The sequence below is a fragment of the Amborella trichopoda genome, chromosome 8 (genome assembly GCF_054954075.1).
Source record: "Amborella trichopoda isolate Santa Cruz 75 chromosome 8, AtrichopodaSantaCruz75HAP2 v2.0, whole genome shotgun sequence".
Taxonomy (NCBI): Eukaryota; Viridiplantae; Streptophyta; class Magnoliopsida; order Amborellales; family Amborellaceae; genus Amborella; species Amborella trichopoda.
This window is the reverse complement of record NC_142343.1, coordinates 4,436,646-4,463,030: the sequence shown is the minus strand read 5'-3', so window position 1 is coordinate 4,463,030 and position 26,385 is coordinate 4,436,646. Positions and strand designations below refer to the sequence as shown.

The 26,385-nt window shown below is 34.3% G+C and overlaps 1 protein-coding gene across 1 annotated transcript in view; it reads right to left on the bottom strand.

Annotated features, from left to right (window-relative positions):
• The window catches only part of LOC148780722 (mannose-specific lectin-like), a 56,388-nt gene extending 45,761 nt beyond the window's left edge, over positions 1-10,627 (bottom strand). Inside the window, exons 1-2 of the mRNA XM_088873833.1 lie at positions 10,621-10,627; positions 10,028-10,168 (exon numbers count right to left, since the gene is read on the bottom strand). Of these exons, the coding sequence (XP_088729959.1) occupies positions 10,028-10,168; positions 10,621-10,627 (148 nt within the window). The remainder of the gene's footprint in view (positions 1-10,027; positions 10,169-10,620) is intronic.
• Between the last annotated feature and the right edge of the window lie 15,758 nt (positions 10,628-26,385).

Here is a 26,385-nt window from a genome sequence, read left to right as displayed (position 1 = left end):
CTTATGTGTAATTTTTATCTAAATTAAGCTTATTTTATATTTATATAATTTTTTATGCATACATAAATGAAGTCTAAAGCTGCAGATAATTTAAGTTGTCCTTATTTCTCCAAAAAAATAAAATAGCTGCCCTTAGATCCACAAATTTTTTTGTATGGACCGTGTAAAATTATAAAATTTGTCCTTAAATCCATAAATCCATAAGTTTGTTGCAATGATAAGACAATTGGGCAAATCCACTCAAACTCACCCCAGTAACTCAAACTCACTCCCCAAATTGGGTATTTAATTTGGGGATCTTCGAAAAGTTAAAAAAAATTATAAAATTTTTGTCATATTTTTTTGTGTATTCTATCAATTTCACAAAGATTAGAAAGTATTTTGGCTATGAATACTTATGGTCACAATTTTTCATCTTTTTTAGATTATTTAAAAAATACCCCCAGTTACATATTCATTTTTCAAAATCTATTTTTTTATTAATTTTTTTACTTCACTTAGATGTGTTTTGTTTAATCTTACCTTACTATTTTTTTTTTAATTTTGTTAACATATTTTTTCCAAGCCCGTTTGTGCTTGACTTGGTCTGGTTACCCGAACCAGTTCCGGGTTAGCTGGACCTAGCTGAAGGCCGGTTTTTGTGGCCGATTCGTGCAATCGAACACTGTTTGGTAATTTTGCTGTGAGTTCATACTATCTTGATGTTTATTAATTTTATTTTATTTTTTTTATTTTTGGCCCCAACTTCATTGTTTCAACCATGAAACCACTTAACTTTTATTTTATTTTTTTGGCATATGTAGGGTGGTTTAATGTCTAAAATACTAAATAACCCCATTTGTAAAGAGGCCATTGGACTACCCTACTTTTTTCGCCCATTCTTTATAATCTGGTCCAGTGTCACAAATATCACATTATATTTTTCATAGTTATCTAAATTTTAGTGGTCCAAACTATAAGGACCCTCTTGTTAAATAGGACGAGAACGTGAGAAACATGTCAAATATGAAAAAGATAACAATAAATTGCACTATTTAAGGTATGTCCTCAAGCACTCATAGCATCGTAGGCCACATTGAGGCCAAATATTGGGGTGGGAAATAGGTAACGGACCACCCCATGGCTAAGGGTTGCGACATGAAGTACCTTGTGGATATGTATCACCAGCAGATTCTTTTTGTCAGCTTTTTATTAGTTTTATATTTCAAAATAAGTTGAGCAAGTAAACTATGCTCTTTGGGAGTATAATTTTAGTTTTGTATTTCAAAATAAGTTGAGCAAGTTTACTATGCGCTTTGGGAGTATAACTTATTTTTATTAAGTGAAAAAGATCTATTTGGAGGAGTTTTTCAATTTGAAATTTTAAGAATTACTGAAAAATCTCTAGATGATTATTCTCAAATGAAATAATTTGAAATTTGAGTTTTTTAACATTTACATCTCACCCTTGAAGAATTGAAGGGCTTCTATTCAATTTTGAGACATTACTTTTTGTCCAACTGATGCAATTAGAAACTTTTTTCTATTGAGGTTAATCTATGGGCTGAAGAAATTACGTCCCCAAAATTTGGGGTACTAAGGTTAATGCTAGGTGGGATTTTACCCGAGGGAGTAAATATACATTTCACTCTCATGGAAGTAGAATATCCATGGTAGGAAAATTTTAGAGTTGTTTCATACTAGATGTAATTATTGCTTTTTTGGAAAATTTCAAAAAACGAAATAAATTTTTTTACATTGCTCCTCATACATGATCCTATTGTTTATGAAGGTCAGTCATTGCATAGGTATTATTCGGTTTCTTTAAATTTACAGAGTTTTAGTCAAAAGTGAAAAGAGAAAAAGCGGATTTGGGGTTTTCAACGCGCTAAGAAATTTTAGAGAGAGAGTTGAAAATCTTTCCCTTTTTTGTGATATCTATTCACTTGCGCGTGTTGGCACTCTTTGTTGAGATTTTGAACCCTTGGTTAAGCTGTTCTTCTCAACAAATTGTTTATATTTATTTATTTATTTGTTTTCTTCAAAAGTTCACCTACTAGCTTATTTTTACCTACTAATCTTTAGGTCATAGAAATCCAACCTCAAAAGGTTATTTAGTGGTCCATGGAGAATCATTGATCTCTAAAAATAATTTTTGTGGTCTATAGACCCACACTTGCTGGCTTCAAGATTGATGCCATTGTTTCTCATGTGGTATTCAAGTAAGTCCAGTATTTCTACTGACATTAACTAATCCCCTCAGACTTACCCAAAAAAATGTATTTCTCTTGAGTTCCATTGATTCTGGTACACCCTAATACTATATCTTATGAGTCATATATATATCTAATCATTGTGTCGTAGAACATTACGGAGACCAAAAATAATGGAAGGCAGTGTAATATCTGTTTTGATCTGTCACAAGTTAAGGGATGCTCTGTATTAGCTATCTTGAACTGCTTCATCCTTTCATGTTTTTTAATAGGATTAAGTATTAGCAATGTTAAACCGCTCCAAACCATGAAAAATCTTTCAAGTATGGGGCGGTTGTATATTAGTATTGTTGAACTACTTCATACTATGGAATTTCTTTCAATTATGGAGTGGTTATATACTAGGAATATCAAACCGCTTGATACTTTTAAAATTTGTTTTAAGCATGTAGCTTTTGTATTTTAACAACGTCGACCTAGTCGCTCCTTCAGAAAAAGGTCTAACAATGGAGTGGTTTGATGTTGCCAATATAGAACACCATAGACATGTAGAGATAACCAAAAGAGGGAAAAATGAAAAATTATGACTTGTTCGATGTTGCTAGCTTCAAATCTGGGCCAAACCATAATTAAAAGACCACGAACAAAAAAACCCTAATTAAGTGGGAGTGTTTGATGGAATAGATTAAAAATAATTTTTTAGGAAGGACTTGGGGAAATTAGCAAGTGATAAAGATCACGTGAGAATGAGGGAGTTAGTTTGGGTAATTGGTAAGATGAAGAGATAAAATAGGGAAATAGCCTGTGTGAGGGAGATAGGAAAGAGACGTATTGGCACGTGAGTTACAGAGAGACAACGTGAGTGAGAGAGATAAAAGGGTTTATTTTTGTGGGTTATTTTATTTATTTTTCTTTCCAATGTATTTAAACGGAAGAGTACCTCATGGTAAAACAAAAAAAGATAATTGAGTAAATTGATCTTGTGAAAATATTGTTTTTTGGGTTGATTCCCTTGCAAACCTTAAGAGGATGTATATTCTCTCGACTTTTTCTTTTTTATTTTCTCCCTACATCACTTGGTATAAGAGCCCTAAGATCCGGATTTGGTACCAGAGCCCTAAGATCTTGATCTAGTTATCGAGAGTCTAAGCTTGTGCCCAGCTTAGTTCAGGTCCGAACCAGGTTCAAACCTAGGTCTAAACCTAGGCCCCCTTTTGGTCCGAGCCAAGGCTCGTATCTAACCCAACCTTGAACCAGTCTGGGTCAACGCCCGATCTAATATTCAAAACCCTCTAGGTCTAAGCTCAGGCTTGTACCCAACTTAGTCCAGGTCCGAGCCAAGATCACACCCCGGTCAAAACCTAGACCCCCTCTTGGTCCGAGCCAAGACTCATGCACTGTAAGGGCTATTAAGTAACCAAAGTAGGAGTCGAGTGAGCGAAGCAGTATATGCAGTGTCAAATACTCATTCCCGTAACTCGAACCATGAGAACCCCGAGGCATTACGGTCCTAGGTCTAGGGGATTTGGCCCACGCTAAAGCCACCATAGCATAGTTCATGATAAATTGTATGTCATGCGAAACAGAGGCATCAATTTGAATAGACTCCTAGGTGATTTAGGTGTCCAAGCTGCCATTCAAAGTTTAGTTGACCGAGGGTACACTGTTCATGCCCATAGTAATCTATCCAGTCCAACAGACCATGCAATTTCCGCAGCTTGTGGTGGCACCTATAGGGCAATATGCCCCTCAGGCCCACGTTTACCAAACCCCCCCGGTGACTGCGGCTTATCAACCTCAGGTCCATACGGGTCAATACATACCTCAAGCCTTGACTCCTCAGTCTACACTTGGGAACCCATCAACCGGTGAGCCTATCGTCATGCCGAATGCTCAATATGAAGGCACCATGAAAGCAATGCAAGACATGTTTGTAAGAATGGGCATTCGCAAAGTTTTACCCGCGCATGCTTATGTTCATGAGAACCTTGGAGGCATGGAGGACCTGCCCTTCGGATTCGTTATCCTAGAATTCCAAAACAAATTCAACGAGATGAGCAATCTAGATGCCCACATTAACGCATACCTCCTCCCCGAAACATCAAAGAAATCTGTGAGCTTCAAGGTCGACTACAAGCCATAAGGCGTTTTATCTCACAACTAGCAAATAAGTGCGCACCCTTCAATAGGCTGCTTAAGAAAGATTCCCCATTCATATGGGACAATGAATGCTACGAGGCGTTTGACCAAATCAAGGACTACCTAACCAAACCCCCCGTCCTTAGTCTTTCTAATCCAAACAAACCCAGGTTCCTATACATAGCTGTGAAAGACAAAACCATGGGGCAATGTTAGAGCAATATGATGACCACGGAAAATAACAAATGTAGTACATCAGAAAAAGCATGGTTGACTGTGAGACGAGATACATGGATGTGGAGAAGCATTGCTTAACGCTTGTATCAGCTATGCAGAAATTAAGACAATATGTCTTATCTCATATAGTCAAACTCATCTCAAAATTAGACCCACTCAAGTACCTATTGGAGAGACCAATCATTAACGAACGTTTGAAAAAATGGAGAATGCTATTGATCGAATTCGAAATCGATTATATCACTAAAAAATCGGTTGAAGGACAAGTCATTGCTGACCACTTAGCTGAACATGTACTATGAGATAACTCCCGTTAACACGGATCTCCATGATGAGGACATCTTCACAATTGAGGAATCAACGTGGGAGCTATACTTCGACAGTGCAAGGAACGAATACAGGTCAGGTGTAGGGGTTATACTATGCTCACCCGAAAATATTTTAATGCCAACAGCCATCAGATTGAATTTCTCATGTATCCATAACATTGTTGAATACGAAGCCTTAATAGCCAGGTTCGAGAATGCCATGGAACCGAAGATCAAGCAAATACGAGTTCAGGGGATTTGGAAGGTTAAAAAAGAAAAGCTCAAACCCTATCAAGAAAAGGTGGAAAAGATGATAAAACATTTTAAGAAGATCACCTTCCGGTGTGTAACTAGGGAAAACAATCGGTTCATTGACACCCTTGCAACCCTTGATTTGATGGTCAACATCCCTTTAAAACTCACCACGATGTCATTTTACATCATGCACAAACATGACCTTTCCCCACCAAGGATCAAAAAATAAATAGAATAAGAAAGTGAGAATGATGGGGAAGTGTCTTTCGTGGCCTCAGATGCACTAGTCAAGTAAAAACATGGTTCCATGATGTTTTGTCCCAGTTGAAAGATGTGTTATCCCCTTATGGAGGTACTATAAAGGATAAGGAAGCCCTCCAAATGTTTCTATGGGTTTCTTAGTAAGAGATGACCTTCTGTTCAAGAAATCCTTTGATGGCATCATCTTGTGGTGCTTCGATTAGCTAGAAATCGATCAGGTATTAACAAAATTACACAATGAATGAGGTCACTATGGGGCAGCTATCTTAGCTCAGAAAATCAGATGCCAAGGCTATTATTGGGCTACAATGGCCGAGGATTGTTGGAAATTTGTTAAGAGGTGTCCCAAATATCAGCTTTAGGGAGATCTCATCTATGCACCGTCTGTACAACTTAACTCAACACCGCATGTATGGCTCTTTGCCATGGGGGGTCTTGATATCATTGGAATGATTTCACCAAAAGCCTCGAATGTCCACCGTTATATACTAATGGCAACAGAATACTTCACAAAATGGGTAGAAGCAGCATCATTTTCCAAAATTGAAGGTCGACATGTTTCTCGTTTCATAAATAACAACATTGTATTCAGATTTGGCACTCTTGAGTCAATCATTACTGACAATGGAACCAACTTAAAAAATGAAAGGGTCACTAAGGTGTGCAAAAGATTTGGGATAACGCATAAATTCTCCACACCCTACTACCCTCAAGGAAATGGACAAGCAGAGGCCACAAACAAAGGACTTCTCAAAATTATATATAGAATGATAAAAGGTGGCAAAGATTGGTACGAAAAGTTAAATGACGCACTATGGGCCTATCGAACAAATGAGAAGACACCTACTGGGATGACCCAATACTCATTAGTGTATGACATAGAGGTTGTGCTACCTATTGAAGTTGAGATACCGTCTCTCCGAGTGCTCATTCATGATGATTTAGATGAGGAACAAATAATCGAAGCACGAGTCGCTGCCCTCGATATTTTGGATGAAAGACGAATACAAAAAACACATAACATCGTAGCTTACCATCGTAGAATCGAAAGGGCCTACCAAAGGAAATTTTTTCCCCAACAATTTAAAGGAGACATGGTACTCAAAAATATTTTTCAGGCTTCTACAAATCCACAACTATTAGGCAAATTCAAATCTAACTAGGAGGGGTCATTCGTGGTAACCCGAGTGCATGCAGACAATTCTTACAAAATAAAAATCAATAGGGATATAAACTCAACAACCCTATTAATGCGATGTATCTCAAGAAATATTACCCATAATGAACTCAAAAAAAAAAAAAAAAAAAAAAAAAAAAAACTCCAAAAGGGAGCCTTTGATCCAAAACCTAAAATACAAACACGTACTTGCAAGTTACAACAACACTGCATAAGCAAGTCCTGAGGATGGAGACTCCACATAATCCTTAGAGGCTCCCAACATAAGCAACTTGGGAAGATATGGGAAGGTGACATGAATTGGAGACCCAAGAAACTTTGAAGAACCCCATGAAGAACATCAAGACCTATCCAAGAAGGAAGCCTGGCAAGAACTCAAAGAACTCCTCATAGTTTTGCGAAACACAAGATGAGAGCTCCAAAGGCCAAGAGAAACTTCAAGACTCTTAGGCCCTCACAATCTCTTAAGGAAATCCATTTCATCTTCTTTAAATAAGTGAATAAAAAATAAAGAAAATGACCAACAAAAGGGTCACAGGTGGCCAAAATTGTAAGGCCCATCCGTCCCTATTTGAAAACGTTTTTCAAATTGATTGTTAAAATTATCTATTTTCAGAAAGAAAATCCCTTTCTAGAACGGACTTCTTCCATCACTACAAGATGTTAAACTGATAGTCGACCTAGCGTCATTCTCAAAGCCAACTTCCTATGCCTGTTATAAAGGCTTAAAACTAGACAGGCACTCCATGGTTGTATAAGTACAATTGCCAACTACCACATATCAGAAATAGGTGAACCTTGCCAATAACTACATTGGCTAGTTCGGAAGTATTCTCTCTTAGCTAGATCCCCTGAGGCAAAAGGAGGCAAACTCATCCACGTGTGTGTGTATAACGGTCCATTAACTAGAATTTTGGGACAAAAGCCCTATAACTAAGAAAGCTGAGTTTGTCAAAATTCCGACTAAAAAGTGTGTGCAAATAAAATATCCCTCTCTACCACGCGGAATCAATTGCATACAAAAGATTAACAAATAAAACACCCCATAACTGGGGCAGTGAGTCCAAAATACTTTGCCCAATACAGGGGCAAAGGCTACAATAGCCCCCCCAAAAAAAAAGATCATTTTCAGACATTTAATTAATTTTCAAAATTTTCAAATATTTCCCGGTGGCACGAGTTTAAACTGCCGACCAAAATAACAATTCAGAAAGCGTCAAACTCGTGCGACATAAAAGAGCTGAGAGAGGAAAACGTCTTACCCCTGACGTTAAAAGTCAGCTGTATTCAAAAAATGTCTAGCCCTGTATAACAAAAAAGGTTGGGTGTATCCGTCTAGCCTCATATGACATAAAGGATTGGGTGTATCTGTCTATCGTTGTATGACGTTAAACTTCTTAGAGGGCTCTATGGTTGCAGGAGCTAAAACTGCTAACTAAAATTTGTTTTTCAAAATATCTTTCTCATTTCAAAATTTTCATTACATGTCTGGTGTTTTCAAAAAAAACTTTGATTTCTTTGTTAAAATCATGACCTGTCCAAAGCTCCTGGTTCTATTTCAAAATTGCCCCCTTGTTTTCAAAATTTCTAAAAATACTTTTAAAAATGAAAGAGCTTGGACACCCATATATGATGATTACCGTGTTGCCGCCTCATCTCTCTGTTCAGAATTGACCGAGCAAATATTTTCCTAAACAAGAAAAACCAACAGAAGACCTTAGGAAACCCTAAGAGAATCAAAGAAAATGTCGGGTTTAAGAATTTGAAATTGTGAAAACCCCTGAAATTTAGTGGCATGGCCAAAAACTCCAACTTGAGTTTCAAGCTTGTGTAACTCTTAGAATCTCACGTCGAAAGCTTTAGAATAAAAATGCCCTAGCTAGGTGAGCAGGGAGCGTAATGTCTTGAAGGGATAGTTGGTGTGCCCTCTGACCACGAAGCGTCAGGATAAAATTTAAAATGTCTGCATTATCTTTGCCACTCACCTGCCCCTTGAAGGACAGAGAGTGTTAAAGAGTGTCTACTTCTTTTCCACTCACCTGTCCCTCAAAGAAAAAGGGAGTGCCAAAGAGGGACAACTGTAGATACCCCATTTTTAAAACTGGCAAATTCCGTGATGGTCTTGAACCTTAGGACCGCACTATCCCAGTAAATCTTCGAACCATAGACCATCAAAGTCCGTGAACCATATCATGTGATCCATAATCCTGCAAAACCGTTGTTTTAGTAATAAATCAAGTAAAAATATCAAAACAACTTATTTTCATCTGATTTTTTGTAGACAATATCACAAAAACGCAACTGTTAATTTTAGTTAGATTTGGGCCCCCTTTGACACCCAAAATGGAAATTTGGCTGAAAAATCTACTAGAAATTGATATATATCTATTCTAGTATGATTTGAGCCTTTATATAAACACATTTTGTGACCCATTTAGTGTTGGACTTGGTAAACCTGTAGGCTAAGAAACCAGAGAGAGAATAAGAAAGCAACTCTAGATCTAGAGAAGCAACCTTAAGCCCTAGACCCCTCCCACTAGATCTAGAGAAAATAATGGGTTGTTTTATTTATTTATTTATATATTTATTTATTTATTTCCTAGTGTATTTAAAAGGAAGAATCCCTCATTGTAGAATAGAGAATGAGAATTGAGTAAATTGATCTTATGAAAATGTCGTTTTTTGGGCTGATTCTCTTGCAAACCAAGAGAGAAGGTATATTCTCTCAACTTTTTTTTTTTTTTTTTTATTATTCTGGTTTTATTTTCTCCCTGCATCAGAACTGGCAAGCACCGGGATGGTTTTCCCACTGCCCCATTTTTATGTGAAAAGAAAAGGTAAAAGATATTTTATTTTTTCATATTTTATTTCTTTTTTTAGTGATTTACGTACGGATCCTAAAATTTTAGGTAAAATATGAAATGCTCCACTTATATGCGAAAGTTACAAAAAAAGTCGGTCAACCTACTTTTTTTTAATTTCTTCCAAAATTGCCCTTTGGTTAACCTGGATTTAGAGTTTTATTTTATTTTATTTTTTCATTAATAGAGCAGTGCTTTAAAGTTTGGAGCACTGCCCTACTAACAAAAAAGCTAAAAATAGTTAAAAAAATCAAATTCTTCTTGACCGAGGGGCCATTTTGAAAAAATAAAAAAAATGAGTTGACCTTCTTTGTAATTTCCGCATATAAGCGAAGCATTTCGTATTTTAACTAAGAGTGCGTATGTAAATTACTCTTTGTTTTGTCAACCAGTAATCAAAATCTAACGCACATCCTCTTTGAGTTATACAAAAGTCAATACCTTTAAACCTAAAAAATCGTCATGTTGATTAAAATATGTATTTATTCAATATTTTTAATTAAAATTGACCATGTTTCAGCTCCAAAGCCTAGCACAACTTTCGTGGAATCTCTCTCTCATTTCTCAATTAGACCGTCTGCAGTGCATCTGAGTTACCGCTTTGCCATCTAATATGATTAATCACATTTGTAATCACTAAATTGTTATCATATTGCAGTGTGCTATAGCAAAAGACGCCGGAAGTATGTGGGGACCATATAGGTTCTGACAGGTTGTAGTGGACGAGGTTGCAGTCATCTTACATTGTAAAGGTGTAGGGTCCGCACTTAAGGGACTCTCTATCATGTTCGCCTGTGGTTTGCATAATTTTAAGCTGTCCTTGGATGGTTTTCAACCACTCAAATGAAGCATGCCGTAGCAGTTCAGGCCACGTTAGGGCCAATACATAGCGGAAAGAAGGATTCGTGTGATCTAGCTGGAGTATGTAATAAATTTTTTTTTTTTTAATTCTTTTTTTTTTTTTTTCACGGCCTAGATCACTCATAAGTTGTCTTTTTACAATATAATAACTTCAAATAAAATAAAATAAAAGAGTACAATAGGATCTCAAGAACTTGAAGTCATTCAAAAACTTTTTTTTTTAATAAGAAATAAAAGACACAACCCATGCTTGGCAATGAAAGATATAATAAATAAATATGCAAGAAACAAAAGAGGGTACCGGAGATTATCTCAATCAGATTATTTACACTCCATGCTGAGTCTCCTCCTTCCAATGGTGCTCGGGATCTTTGATCACTCTCTTGATTTCTCCTTCTTAGAGCCTGTTTGATAACTGGAAGCAAGTTCATGAACTAAAAATTGGAAGTTCTTGAAGAACTGTAAATTAGAAGTTACTTAAGAAGTTCCTAGTTTTTGTGTTTGAAAACCTCCTTGGGAAGTTAAGAAGTTCTTGTTTGATATCTTCCTGAGAAGTTAAGAAGTTGCTGGTTGGTTTCTGTGTTTTATAATCTCTTGTGAAATTAAAGAAGTTTTGGGTATTTGTATTGGATTAGCTTTAAATAGGTAAGATATAACATATTAAAATTGAGACTTAGATATTAATTATTTTTTATTAATTTGTATAATATTATTTTTTGGGATACAATATCAATTGAAAGTAAAGTACGTTGGATTGAGAGAGAGAGTATGTGTGTATTATGAGAGAGAGTTGTATTGATGAGTGAGAGAAGCGTCCTAGAGAGAGATATAGTTGTACATCAATTGAATCAGATGTTGTATGATAAACTTCATTGCACCTCAAAATTGAAGCAATATGTAGACAATGTCAAGCACAACCTCAATTCAATATTGTGTACCAAGTCACTAGTTTCCTAATCGACTGTCTCAAAATAAAAATCAATATATTTTTTGAACTATTGTGGGTATACATTTTGTTGAGTCTTTTTACAAATATGAAATAGAATAGGTGTTTAAATTTCATAAATAGATTGGTTTTCTTGAGGGATAACTTGTAGGTTTCAATCGTAGGCATACCTCATATACCAAAAAATACAAATTCCTTCTCATGTCAACTTGGTTCTACTAAGCTATACTTGAATATAAAAGTAACAATGTAGACTCTACAAAGTTAACAAAAATACTGACACGAGCCCACATAATCGAAGCTCGTTGTCTCCCCTTCAATGAAACTTCACAATCTCATTAAAGAAAAAGAAAAAGAAACACAAAAGCCCACATGATAAAGCATTATGTATGTATTAATTTTCTCTGTTGCATTTCTTGATATTTCATACTCGCATCAAGGAAAATAGCTGATACTTCATACACACATCAAGGAAAATAGAGCAAACCCAGAGAGCTTTACTGGTCAACTTCAGTTTTGAGATCCAAGCAAATATTCATATGTGGTATAGAAAATATATCCCAAATCAAAAGGACTTCTAGTTGATCCTTTTTTAGATCCAAGCAAATAGATCTACCTCTTTCTAAAGACCAAACTTTCTAAAGACCAAAATTCAATCATCTCACGGAATACTTGTGAAGAAATGAGATCTTAGCAGCTGCACTTCTTTGCTGCTCTCTTCTCTAAAATTACCTCATATAAAAATCTAAAAGGATGTTTCTTAAAAAAAAACTAGATTCAAAAAGGGAGAGATGACTCCCCTTGTTAAATACTCACTGTCCAAAATACTGGATAATGAGAAGGGCTGAAGCTCTAGTTATTTTGACACACCATTTTCTGTTTTTAAAATACCCATCTTTGCTCTAGTTATTTTGACACTCCATTTTCTGTTTTTTAAAATACCCATCTTTGCTCTAGTTATTTTGACACACCATTTTCTGTTTTTTAAAATACCCATCTTTGCTCTAGTTATTTTGACACACCATTTTCTATTTTTTAAAATATCCATCTCAAAGATGGACCTTTGGATTGAAGGCAAAGAAATTCTATGAACATTGCAGTAAAAAGAGGCCGAGATGGACCCTTGGAATGAAGGCAACGAAATTCTATAAAAATTGCAGTAAAAAGAAGCCAATAGAAATTATCATGACCTTGCTTAATGGCACCCCAAGGCCTCTCTCAAAAGTCAAGCAAAGTCTCCCAAATTTTGGAGTAAATAGCTCCCAATTAGGATATGAATATCCAAATGACTTCTATTTGATCTTATCGCATATCCAAGTAAATATTCATCTACCTCTATCTCACTCTATCTCAGATCCAAGTAAATATTCATCTGCCTCTTTCTAAAGACCAATAAATAGGATCTTTAACAATCAATTGTTACTTGTGATAAATGGGATCTTTAACAATCAACTGCTAAAGTAGAATCTTTAACAATCAACTTCTACTTGTGACAGTGACATCTTTCTAAATAATGTTCTAAATAATGAGAGAGAGGCAAAACACCTTTATAAAATTTGTAACTCACACTAATCCAATCATACTTAGACACCCACCCTGATACCAATTACCAAAATAATATGGTTCTAAAACAATACCAATTACCAAAATCCAAATCAATTAGTTGTATTGAAATGTAGTTCTAAAACAAAAAAATTGGGATTCATGGGGACTCTATTCAAAAGCCCACTCATTGTACTTCCTCACAACATCCTCTTCTTCAGGAGAAAAATCGTTTTCAATTCCAAATATCTTTCGAATGTCTTCCACGCTCTAATCCTTTATGCGATCTGCGACCACCAATCAAGTTATATCAAGTGAATTCTTCATGTTCAAGTAATTTGCCACTTGCAAAAACAATACATAGTAAGTTAATCAATATGGAAGAAATAGACACCCCCAGGATGCCGAGAGCGGTATCGTTTGTGCCGTGAAATCAAGAGAATTCACAAAAACTTGGAACATTCTGCTTCAAAAGAGACAGACAATAAGAAAACAACGTGGAAAAAGGAAAAGAACTTGGACAACATCGAAAAAATAAAAGAAGCTCATGAACTCACAAATAAGAATTCAAGAAATCCTCTTGAATTAAACTAAGAAAAAACAAAACTAAGTCAGAAAAAAAATATTGTAACATATCAACTGCAAGCTGAAAATAGCATGGACTTTAGATTCACATTTATATAATTGATAGCACTTGAGACTTGAGAGAACAACTTATGCATCTTTGTAATAAACTCCATTACCGACAAAATTCAGAAAGGGAATAAATCCATTGGTCACCTTGTAGAACAAGGATAGATACAAGTAGTTTGCAAGGGAGAAAGACATATATGTATGACAAATTCAACTCAATCACAGACTCACCACAAACACCATGACAATCTCAAGCTAGCTTGACACAAGATTTACAACATGAAGAGACAAGAATTACGACATGGATACTTTCAAATCAGATAAATTCAACTCAATGTATATAGCAATCTTACCATGTCGAGCACTCCAGCTAGGACGACAAAAGACTCACAACCATAGTTAACAAATCGCTACTTAATCGGTGATTTTTTAAAAAAATGGGTGTTTTTATGGAAACAATTTTAAACAGTGACTTCTTGAAAAGGTTGGGAAAAAGTCTCGTAGTTTTCTTGAAAACGTCAAAAACGTGCTTTTTCATAATACGATTTAAATCTGGCCAAAAAATCTCAGCTTTTTTAACCTTTTTTTTTGAGATTTTTTTTTTTTTCTTGTTTTGTGTATTGCAGTCATTGCTACTTTCATACTTTTGAAAAAAAATATATTATTTCAAACAACAATATCAATCTCAATCTCAATCTCATTTGAAAAAACATTATTATTTCACCAGATCAATCTCAATCTCATGGAAAGCTAAAACATATGAAACGATTACAAGTTCACTTGACAATGATAGAGAAATAATGAAAATTCTTCTGCCACATACAAAACATAAAATAGGAGTTCAACATATGGGCATTTTACCAAGAAGTATCGACAAAAGCTTGAATTTATATAAAGAATGACTAGCCCCATAAAAACTTGAGCTTATATAAAGAATGACTACCCCATAAAATGTTCAAATGACTACCCCATAAAATGTTCACAATGTTGGACAAGAAACAAGCAAATATCCAACGAAGATGTCAAGAGAGTGAATATCTAAATCATACAAATAAAACACAATTAAAAATAGTTTGCAAAGAACTTGCTATAATAATCATCTAGCAGTGAAAACATTAGTCACCAGAAGTTCAACCAAAGTTACCCTCAAATCAGTGCATAGCCCTCCAAATTAATCAACATTTGACTCAAGCCCTAATATATCTTATAATTCAATAAAAATACTAGAGCATGAAAAAATCAAACCACCAAATACAAATTGATGCACAAAGTAACTAACTAAGGAAGTTAATCACCAAAGCATCACAAGCTTATTTTCTTCTCCAGAATAAATTACTAAGAGGTATATATTCAAAGACTCCTCTCAACTCCCTTAAATAACTTAAAGTACTAAAAACCATAAAAGCTCCAATGAAATCACAACTATTGATCCATTATTCCCTTTGATCTCCACCATATCTCCCATCAAAATCCCACTACATAAAAACAACTTGCAAACACTAAAACAAACACAAAATAAACCCTACATATCAAATTATTTTTTCCCTACATATCATAATTTACCACAAAACAAGAAGAAAAACATGAAATACCTAACTTGAGCAAGATGCAATCTATTAACAAATATCACAAGACCAAATCACTTTGCTTGACCTACTAATGCTTGAAAATGGGGCTCGGGAGAAGGAACTCACCCCCTTGCAACTCAGAAAAATCTTAATCAACTCATCGAAGTCTATGCTAAGTAATCCAATGAACCAAATAAACACAAAAAAAAAAAGACTCATATTTTTGTACAAACTATTTGAATAATCAGTTTATAATTGAGCTCTATTTTTTTTGTAACTGAGCTCTGATCTATCGGGCTATTGCAAAAAATCTGTAAAATCAACAAATAAACACAAAAAAAAAAACAGACTCAGATTTTATTACAAACTGTTCGAATAGTCAGTTTGTAACTGAGCTCTATTTCTTTTTGTAAATGAGCTCTGATCTATTGGGCTGTTACGGAAAATCTGTAAAATCGCCAAATAAACACAAAAAAAAAAAAAAAGGAATCAGTTTTTGTAGAAACTGTTTTTGAATAATCCGTTTGTAACTAAGCTTTATTTTTTGTGTAGCTGAGCTCTGATCTATTGGGCTTGTGAGAAATAACTGTAAAATCATCAAATAAACACAAGAAAAAAAAATACTCATATTTTATTACAAACTGTACGAATAATCAGTTTGTAACTGAGCTCTATTTTTTTGCAACTGAGCTCTGATCTATTGGGTTGTTACGAAAAATCTGTAAAATCAGAAATAAAAAGGTATGTTATTCACTCTGATTTGATCAAATAAAACACATCAATACTATTTGTTGTGGTTAGGGAAGTCGGGCGCAAATACCTTGAGAAAGATGAAGAACACATATCAGAGCTCAATAGGAAGGAACAGAGCTCAAAGAAGAGATGGAGAGAGAAAGATTACGAAGAAAGATTACAAAAAACAGAGTCATAGCATACCTCAAGATCTATAACACAGAGAATAAGAGCTCTTTGATTCAATTGCTCAAGAACAAACACAGAGATCAATACCACAGAGAGAATAAAGTCATTAGCATACCTCAAGATCAATGGCAAGGATCAGCGCTCAAGGACAACTAAGTAAACCCTAGCGAGGGCTATGTGCAAAGAGAGGGGTTTGCCTGAGATAGTGGCGTGCTACGAACAGAGGGCTGGCTCAACGGCTGAACTTGAAGAACAGAAGAGAGGGGTCGTGCAGCGAAGAGAGGGGTGCTCAGCGGCGAAGATGGGAAATTACGAAGAGAGGGATGCTCAGCGGCGAAGAGAGGGGTGCTCAGCGGCAAAGAAGAGAAAAGAGGCCAGGCTTATTGAAGCGGAGGAAGTTATGAACTTCCAATTTTAATTTCCGACCTTTGGATCAGATCTTTTTTACAAAGGGACGTAAGAAGTTGAACAGTAAATTGAAGTTCTTCTTTGAAGTTCTCATTTTTTATCTAACACGAAAGTTGAACAGTACTAAGAAGTTCTCAACTTCTAGGAAGACACTTCCTGTTATCAAACACGCCCTTAAGTTAAAATACAATCAATGCACATGGATCTCAATCTAGAACCACCCACCTAAAGCCTCAATGCCTAGACTAATTCAAGCCCTTTGGCTTGATGCCTATGAGAGATAGAAATAAAAGACATAATGGAGACAACTATTAGATAAAAGATGATCCCTTTGCTACCCAAATAATCACAAGTCAATCTAGCTTCTTTAGAACCCCACAAGAGAGAGAGAGAGAGAGAGAGAGAGAGAGAGAGAGAGAGAGAGAGAGAGATTAACTTAGTCTACGCATGCCACCCAATATATATAGAGAGAGAGGGTTAGGTTGGGGCATGGCCCCTTAGGCTAGCTAGGGTTCGAGATAGAGAGGGGTAGGCTAGGTGGGGTGTGCCCCTTAGGTTAGTTTGAGAGAGAGAGATCTTATCTTACAAAGAGAAGAGAGACAAGTGGTGTGGAGATTATGGGAGAGGAATGATTCTTTTTATAGATTTTTCATGCAATAGGGTTTGTTATAAATCGTAAGAGTAAATATTAATAATCGATCTAGGAAGACTTGTGGGGTTAGAGTTGTTAGTCATCCATTCTTTATATATACCATCAAGATACAAATGAAAGTGATGGAACCTTCTCCTTCCCTTCCTAAACTTTTTCCCCTCAAATAAGTTAAATAAGAAAAATATTTATGTATTTCTCTAATAGTAAATATTCATTCTTTATTTCTCAATCAATCATTCTTGATTCTCAAGATTTTCTAAAACCACTTATTTCATTCCTTTTATGCAGGGAGGCATATCTCCACAAAAGGAAAGCCAAATAGCATGAGATGCCTCTCACAATATTTTAGCAAGTGGGCAACTCAACATGGGTGGGGGCGTGCCACCCATTGTGGCCTCCCATGGGCCCCACTCAATCCAACAAAGTTATTAAATGGATCCCATGTGTAATGGTAGGTCCCACATATTTTTGAAAATAATAAAATTTGAATTTTTAGGATTTAAATATTCTTAAATTATTTAAGATTTTATAAAATGAATTTCTCTTGATTTATAAATCCAAATGACAAAATTAAAATATCAGAAGATTCATAAAAATTCAAAAAAATATTTTAAAAATCAACATAAAATTTATTAAATTAAATTAATTTCAATGGGAATCAAATTCGAATAGGTCTAGGATTTAATCAACTCACAGGAGTACTTCACCTTCAACTGTAGCCATGATCCACATTCGCTTTATCAAACTAACCCAGCTGTTCCCATGACCCACAATCCATTGCAAGGGCTCATGATTGGACAACCAAAGTAAATCAATTGGCTAGGGGGCGTCATCTCAATCTGTGGATTTCAAGTTCTCTCCTATAGATAAACCATAATCCGCTAGACCATGTTGCAACCATGACTCTATGGTGCATAGGGGTAATCTCATGCAGATGTACATGCTTCACCCTTAATGGTGGATTACTATTTCAATGCGGCTATCGATGTACATAACGTGTGATGATACAACGATGAGGTTTTAATCCTGTCTCTGTAAACTATTCATCACACACAAGGGCTTCACCTGGTGAGTTAAATGGAAATGTGGTGGCTTCCTTTCCTAACCCTACGAGTGCATAGAGAAAGATAAAGGATAGAGAATAAAATAAAGGGACATGTTAGATATCCAGCAAGTAGAGATGGAAAGAGAGAGGGTGGATAGAGAGAGAAAGAAAGGGTAATTTAGTTCAAACTTTTTTTTACTTTTTAACTGGAAAAAATACAAGAAAAAATAGTGTTGGGGTTTAAGGTGTGATACTAAACGTATTGTGGATAAGATGTCTACAATGTTGATTTTGGAGGTATCTATAATTTTCCCTAATAAAAATCTATATGTGCATTATCTCTCATTTAAATATTTCTTAATGTTTTTTCCCTTAGGAGAACTTATGGGTAAATTCCTTTGCTCAAAATATCACTAAAATATAGAATAGTTTTTTGTGTCCACGGACTCATGGATCTCCCCTATCTTTCAAGGACTTGAATACCTGAAGCACATTTCAAATCAATGGAAATTCATTTCCGCCTTAATACATGAATTTCTAGTTCCAAAAAGAGTGTACATCTGCTAATTATTGAAGAATTGAAATAAAAGTTTAAAAAAGAGTACAATATGTACCATTTTTAATGCACAAAATCAATTTCCTTTTTATTTCTTAGATTCATGATCGTAGCAATTGAGACGAGAAGACTGAGAAGATTTGGATGCTCAAACAATCTCCTAGGTAGATTTTCGAGTTCCTGACCCACTAAAATAGGTGCTTTTTAGGATATACCTAAACTCTACCCCTAAACAATTTACCAAGTGATAAATTTTGAGTTGAGGAATCACAGACGAGAGCTGTTCGCCTGCAACCACTGGCTTGATGTGATGTCAATTTTCCATCCAGATTTTAGTTGTGCTCATTGAATACATTTCTATAGATTTTATAATTTATTGGTTGATTACTAAGATAATTTTACTAGAAAACCACTATGTGCTTGCCTTTTATTTTTCTAGATTGAACTCAAATACTGCAACATCTCAAGCTCGATTCCTAGAACTACCCAAAGATAATAAGTAACATGGTAATAATTAGAACCTTATTCCAGCAAATTTTAGTTTGTGGAAAGAGTCTTGACAGTTAAAGAATACATGTATGTGTGAAAAGGCTTTTGGTGGGTATGCCGATTCATATGTTTGTTCTGGTTTTCAAGGGTTATCGCACTTAAAATCACATTTCAGATAAATTCCATGATTTTGGAGGTCTAAAAACAACATAGATTCGATGAGTTTTAGAAGAATTGAAATGAATAGTCCAAAAAATATTAGTATTTGAATTCTTTTATTTTATTCAGATTCATGATATCTGATAACTAATTTGCTTAGTAAAATTACCAGTTTTTTATGCCAATATTACTCATTACAAAAAAAAATTGTGATTCTTGATACTAATTTAGATATTGACAGTAATATTTAGTTTGGGTTTAGGCATAGCATTTTTCTAAATATTCGGTTTCGTAAAACTAAAGGTTTCATAAAAGGGTGTGGTTTGCATAAGGTTGCAACCTTAACCTCCAAATATTATTCTATCATGAAATTTTGATGTCAAAAGTTCTTAGGGTCTAGGGATCCATTTTCATATCTAATTATAAAATTTTAAACTCAACAAATGGTTCAAATCAAATAGATCAATAAATATAAGAAAATCTTGAAAATGGATGGTCCAGATAATGTATTGCAAGATGCACTATTTTTGAGACTCAAAATCTTCTTTGCCATATTCATACCTATGTTGAGATTATTAATTTGAGAGTTTCCCAACATCAAAACAGCCTTTTCCAATAGATTATTGAGGTACACCTTAATTCTACATTTTAACGTTGCAACACTTATATAAATATTTTCCTTCACAAAAACATATGGGCCTAACTACCAATAAAAAATTAAAACATGCGGGTCTTTTATGTGCCAACCTCTTACTGTTAAAGTAAATGTGCACAAGCATTTACAGTGGTTATACCTTTTAAATCAACAAACAAGAATCAATCCTTAAAATCTTATTTTTCAACATTCATACAAAATCTTCTTTTTTCGTCTTAGATATCTATATGGCATTCGAAAGTATTTGAAAATTAATTAGTTATGGCGTATGAAGCATTCTCATTATTTTGTAATGTCCTTGCCCTCCTAGTTTTGATTATTAAAAATGAAATGCATTCCTGGATTTTTACCCAAGGCTGCTCATTCATTGTAAAATATAGATTCATACACGCTATGATATATATATATATATATATATATATATATATATATATATATATATATATATATATATATCTAAGGGTGCTTACACTATCGAGTAATTTATTATTATACTCAACAAATTTTGGATATTTTTATGCCCTTATTTTGTACATGGAGCATTTTTTTAATATGAGTATTTATTGTCATTAAGAGGAGTATGATGTCATCCAAATGGGGTTTGACATCACACACATGGGCATTTAATGTTCTATGTGGTTGATGTCACACCCCATGTAAGTCACGACACACATCTCTTAATTATAAAAAATACCCTTATTAAAAACAAGCTCCATGTACAAAATGAGGATATACAAGTGTCCAAATTTGTTGAGTACAATGATAAATTACTCCATAGTGTGAGCACCCTAAATGCTACAATGATTTCACCCATAGGCCAATCGCTATCCAAAATAATCAGACGGCGTGTATTTTTCGAACGCCACGAACCTAGCATGTCCGTAGCGGGTATCGTCACGGACATATTAGATCCGTAACGGTCCAAAAATTCACGTGTAACCACAACAGACGGCGCCATCAGTTGCGGGTCGGTTAAATAAACCACCACGGACATAACAAGTCCATGACAGAGGCCAAACACTGTAGCATTTCGCCTATAGCTATTTTTTAGGTTTTTCATATAGCTATATATATATATATTGGAAAAAGATGGGATTAGCCCACTAGCTCATATGAACATAAGAGCCCAATGTCCCAGATTGAATCTGGGTCGATCTGATGATCACAGATGTCCGGTAGTGTTTGAATTTTAGTTTTTTTTTTCTACTAATCTAAATCAATTGAAATTTTAAGAATTCGTTCACAAAAAATCGATGAATCTTTGAAAAATATCAAAAAAATATTTTACACGAAATAAATTGACCAAAATACCCTCAAAATATTTCGGGGGAGTATTTTGGCCATTTTGTTTATCGTGAATAATTTTTTATATATTTTTTTATTAGGTGCGCCTTGATGTGAAGAACATACACCTAAAATTTCAAGTGATTTGGATTTTTAAAAAAATAAATACAATTCAAACATTACACGACATCCATGATCGTCAAATCGACCTAGATTCAATCTGGGCCGTCGGACTCATACGTTCATATGAGCTAGTGGGCTAATCCCATCTTTTCCCATATATATATATATATATATATATATATATATATATATATATATATATATATATATATATATATATATATATATATATATATATATATATATATATATATATATAGAGAGAGAGAGAGAGAGAGAGAGAGAGAGAGGAAGATGCTAGGGTGAGCCGACTAGCTCATATGAAAAAATGAGCCCAGCGGCCCAGATTGAATCTGGGCCGATATAACGATCACAGATGCCCGATAGTATTTGAATTTTAATTGTTTTTTTACAAATCTAAATCACTTGAAATTTTAGACGTGTATTGCTATAAAAAATAGGTGAATATTTGAAAAATATTAAAAAAAAATTACATGGAAACAAATGACCAAAATACCCCAATAAAGTTTTGGGGATATTTTAGTCACTTTTAATTTTTTTGATTTTATATATATATATATATATATATATATATATATATATATGGGTGCAGTTTGCATACGAATGCATTCGTAGTTGTAGACTTAAGGTGCACCTTCAAATTTTATCCTGGTATATACTTTAGATGTAAAATGTCCTTAGGATTATCTCAAAATCTATTTTTATATCTAATTATAAACTTTTAAATTTCAAAAATGGTTAAAATGAAATAGATCTATAGATATATAAAAATCTTGAAAATGGACGGTGTGGATAATTTGTTGTAAAATGCACTATTTTTAAGACTTAAAATCTGTTTATTTTTTATAGTCATACATTCTTATATAAACTTTTTCATATATATATATATATATATATATATATATATATATATATATATATATATATATATATATATATATATATATATATATATATATATATATATATATAGTGAGAGAGAGAGAGAGAGGGGGGGTGAACAGAAGCAGTCACTTAATCCCACATAGATATTGTTGGAAGGAGATGGAATACAAGACAAATTAAAAAAAAGGGCCTCCTTGAGACAGTGAGGTACGCGTTCAGCATGGCAACAGTCGGACCAGTGGTACGAGTACAAGTGAAAAAAATTGTTAAAAAAATTTGCAAATTAAAAATATAATAATTAAATTAATTATGTAGAACCAGGTGATGTATCATGTCTCTCTGAAAGAACTGACCAGTTCTGTCATAGATCCGATCAAAACGAGCAGTTCTATCATAGATCCGGTCAGAACGAGGAAAGAAAAAAATTTCAAAAAGGTTTCGAGCGTGGGGTTTCATTTTCAATATGCTTTACTTGCACTCCAAATTTCTAAGAGGAAGAGAGGTCTCAGATACTACGAAAGGTGCACATACAGATAAATGTAAACAAATAACACTCAGAGAGAGATACATGCAAGCAAATAACACTTACATAGAGAGACCTTCATGAGTTTTTGTCAGATAAAAAAGAAAGAAAAAAAAGGGAGACCTTCATGAGTCATGGCTACCCCTCAATACACTGCCTTCCACACACTCCAGATCGTGGTTTAGTAGCGGAACGCACAGTAGTCGAAGGAAAGTTAGCCTGCCACTATTCCTGATAATGGATTATTGGCAATAGTGGAACACAGATCAGTACCATCACCAGTACCAGTGGACCATATAGACCTTCCATAAAGAACCAATGCATAGGTACCATTAGAACCAATGCATAGGCACCATGATAACTCGAAGTATTTTAAATTCCAAAACAGAGGAAAAAAGGTGTGGATGAGATTCAAGAAAGTTGAGATTTTTTTTCTAATTTGTCAAAAATTAAGGTAAATTCACGGTAATTTCTCTAAAATTAAGGACCTGGTTTCTATGTGCCAAGCCCATATATGTAGAAATGTGGGCCTCTTAATAAATCTATTTTTGAGATAGATTTTTATGACTTAATTTTTAAGGATATGTAATCTCTAACATGAAGATCATGAATATGAAAAAATAAATAAATTTTAATAACTAGAAATAACAATTTTATTAAGAAAACATTTGGATCGTTAGTTTCCATCATTTTTAGATGAGACACCTACTTGCATCCATCTTTAAGATGGATGCTTTACACTTTTCTAGACCGCATATGTAGAAATGTTGTCTAGCCCGCATGAAACAATTTTCCTAAAATTAATACTAGGTGGGGTTTTACCTAATTGAGTAAATATAGATTATACTTCTACAGGAATAGAATATCTTTGACCGGAAAATTTTAAAGTTACTTTTTATTAGATTTTTTTTGTTTTTTTGGAAAATTTTCTACAAACGGAATAATTGTTTCACTTATTTAATGCTCATTACATTCTAAGCTATCTTGAGTAAAACATGGAGAGGCCATTGAGGCCCTCTTTGTCTCCATGGATGCTTGTGGGTGTACATCTGTTTATGTATGCACGTGTGAGAAAAGGATAGATATGTCAAGAAGAAATCGACTATCTATTAAAGAAAATTAAAATATATATACAGATCGGAAAATACCTACGGTATTACAATGTGGTCCATCTTTTTCTATTAGATCTTACCCTAGGGGCCGTTTGGATAGGTGGAAATATATTGTCTGTGAAATATATTATGGGTGTAATACATTACTGCGTAATACATTGTCTGCAAATGGATTGTCACTATTTGGGTAGTATTTAGATGCAACTTGGGAAATACATTGCTAGCTATATCTAGAAGAAATATGAGAAATGCATTTCCATCCAAATATGAAAAATATAGCTATGTTTGGCTAACTTGATTAAACTTTGGTTTCAACATGATAAGTCATTGGAATAATATGATTGGAATAACATGATTTTATTGTGATAAGCCTCATTTTTATTTATTTTTTATAAAATTCGTTCAAATATCTCTCTATAAATAATTTCAAATAAGCAATAAATTTATGATACCAAAATCAAAATCTTTATGGTACAAGTTAAAAAATAGGAAGAAGTTTGATTAGTACACTAGAATGCTTGGTAATTGTAGTAGAAAATTTTGAAGCATTGGACAAGACTAAAGAGGTATCTTATTTCAATTGAGCTTTTACTAATCTTTTATGAGGATTATATTGTGTAAAATTTTTTATTATGATTGTGTTGTGTAATTTCTCATTGATTACCAATTATTATTTGCATTATTTTTGTTTTTATACTAGAGCTGATGGCGGGCTACAACTCAAATTGGGGATAGAGGGATGTAGAAATTTTTTATTATGATTGCAGTGGAAAAGTGTCCTCGTACACCTGTTCAAATCAATTTAGATTCCCTTTTCATATCCCCTAGTTTCAGGGTATACTTGAGAGAGAGAAATGAATAGGGCAGAGACGCATGTGAAACATTTACAAAGATTACCCATCAACCTCGTAATAGATTTTTCACCTCTCACCACGAGTAATGAATTTCATGATTTTTGGGGAAATCTCGGGTAATATGGGTAATGTCTTTCCATTTTCTTATTATTGAAATGTACCCAGTGTAAAAGTCATATTTCCTTGTAATCTATTGTCACGTAATAGATTTCCACGTGCCCAAATGGCTCCTTAGGGTCTTTTTTGTTCGTGGTCTTTTTATTATGGTTTGCCCCATATTTTTATTTTGCAACATTAAATAGATCATATTTTTCATATTTCCGAATTGTAGTTCTCTAGGGGTATGAGAATCCTAAAATTGAACCTCCACATGTCTAAGGTGTTCTACATTTTTTTGGGTGAATCAGTGGGGGATATTGGCCCCTACCTGTTTTATTAAAAAAAACAAAAGAGGTTTTACATAAACACGTCTTATACAACCCTTTGCAAGGGAATACTAGCAAAATCACATGAAATGTAAGACATTACAAAATCAGGGGGGTGAGCACGCTACACAATTGCTTCATTCTTAGAGACCGCTGCCTTGGTTAAAGAATCTGCAGCCATATTTCCTGCCCTATAGACATGTTGGGCCCTCCATTATTGATCAGTAAAAAATGCAAGCTTGGATATACTATTAGCCAAAATTACATGCAATCTTCAAAGAGGCCTGCAACATTAAACCACTCCCTAGTTAGAAATTTTTCTGAAGCACCAAGAAGTTTGATGTTGATAATATTCAACAGCGTCTGCTTAAAATTCTTTTTCAAAGTATCGAGCGGTTTGATATTGCCATTATATAACCCATCAATAATTGAAAGAATTTTCGTAGCATGGAGTAGTTCAACGATGCTAATCCAGAAACACTCCAGGAAAGAATTTCAAAGTATGAGCGGTTTGATATTGCTCATATATAATCACTCCATTCTTAAAAAAAATTTAAAATATAGAGCAGTTCAATATTGCTAAAATAGAACATCCTTATTTGCCCGCGACCACCATTCTATCAGAGCACAATCTACGGGAAGAGGCAATCCACTATAAACATCGTGGGTAGTGGCAAAAAGTTAGACAAGCCATGAGCTAAGCGTGACCATCAAGCAGCCTGTACGCACCCATGCACATGCATGATCGTGTTCGGTGCCTTGTGTGTTCGGTGCCTTGTGTGTTGCGTATAGAACTCCCCTTCTTTTGGTTCTTAGAAATTAAGTGAAAAAGATATCCATATATTTAAATAAGATTTATTTATGAACAATTATTTCATGGGGATGGACCGTGTTTGTGTAATATGCCGTTCAAAATCATTTGTAACTAATTGTCTAAATGTTTTTTAAATATAATTATTACTTCTAGATTTTAAGTTTTTTTTTTTTTTTTTGTATTCATGATCTCTATATTAAAGAATATATATTTTCCAAAATTTAGGATCAAATTATATTTATTCCTAAGCCCGCATTTCTACAATATGCGGGCTAACGGCATCCTGTCTTTTTCTGCATCTTCAATGTGGATAAGTAACCCAACAACTTCTCTCTCAAAAAAAAAAAAAAAAACAATCCTCAATGTTTACCCTCAACACATATAAAGACGAAGAACACGATCTCCAGACTCTAATGTGTACGCTTTGGGTATATAAAGACAAAAATACCCAATCTCCAATGTTTAACCTTATCAAAACA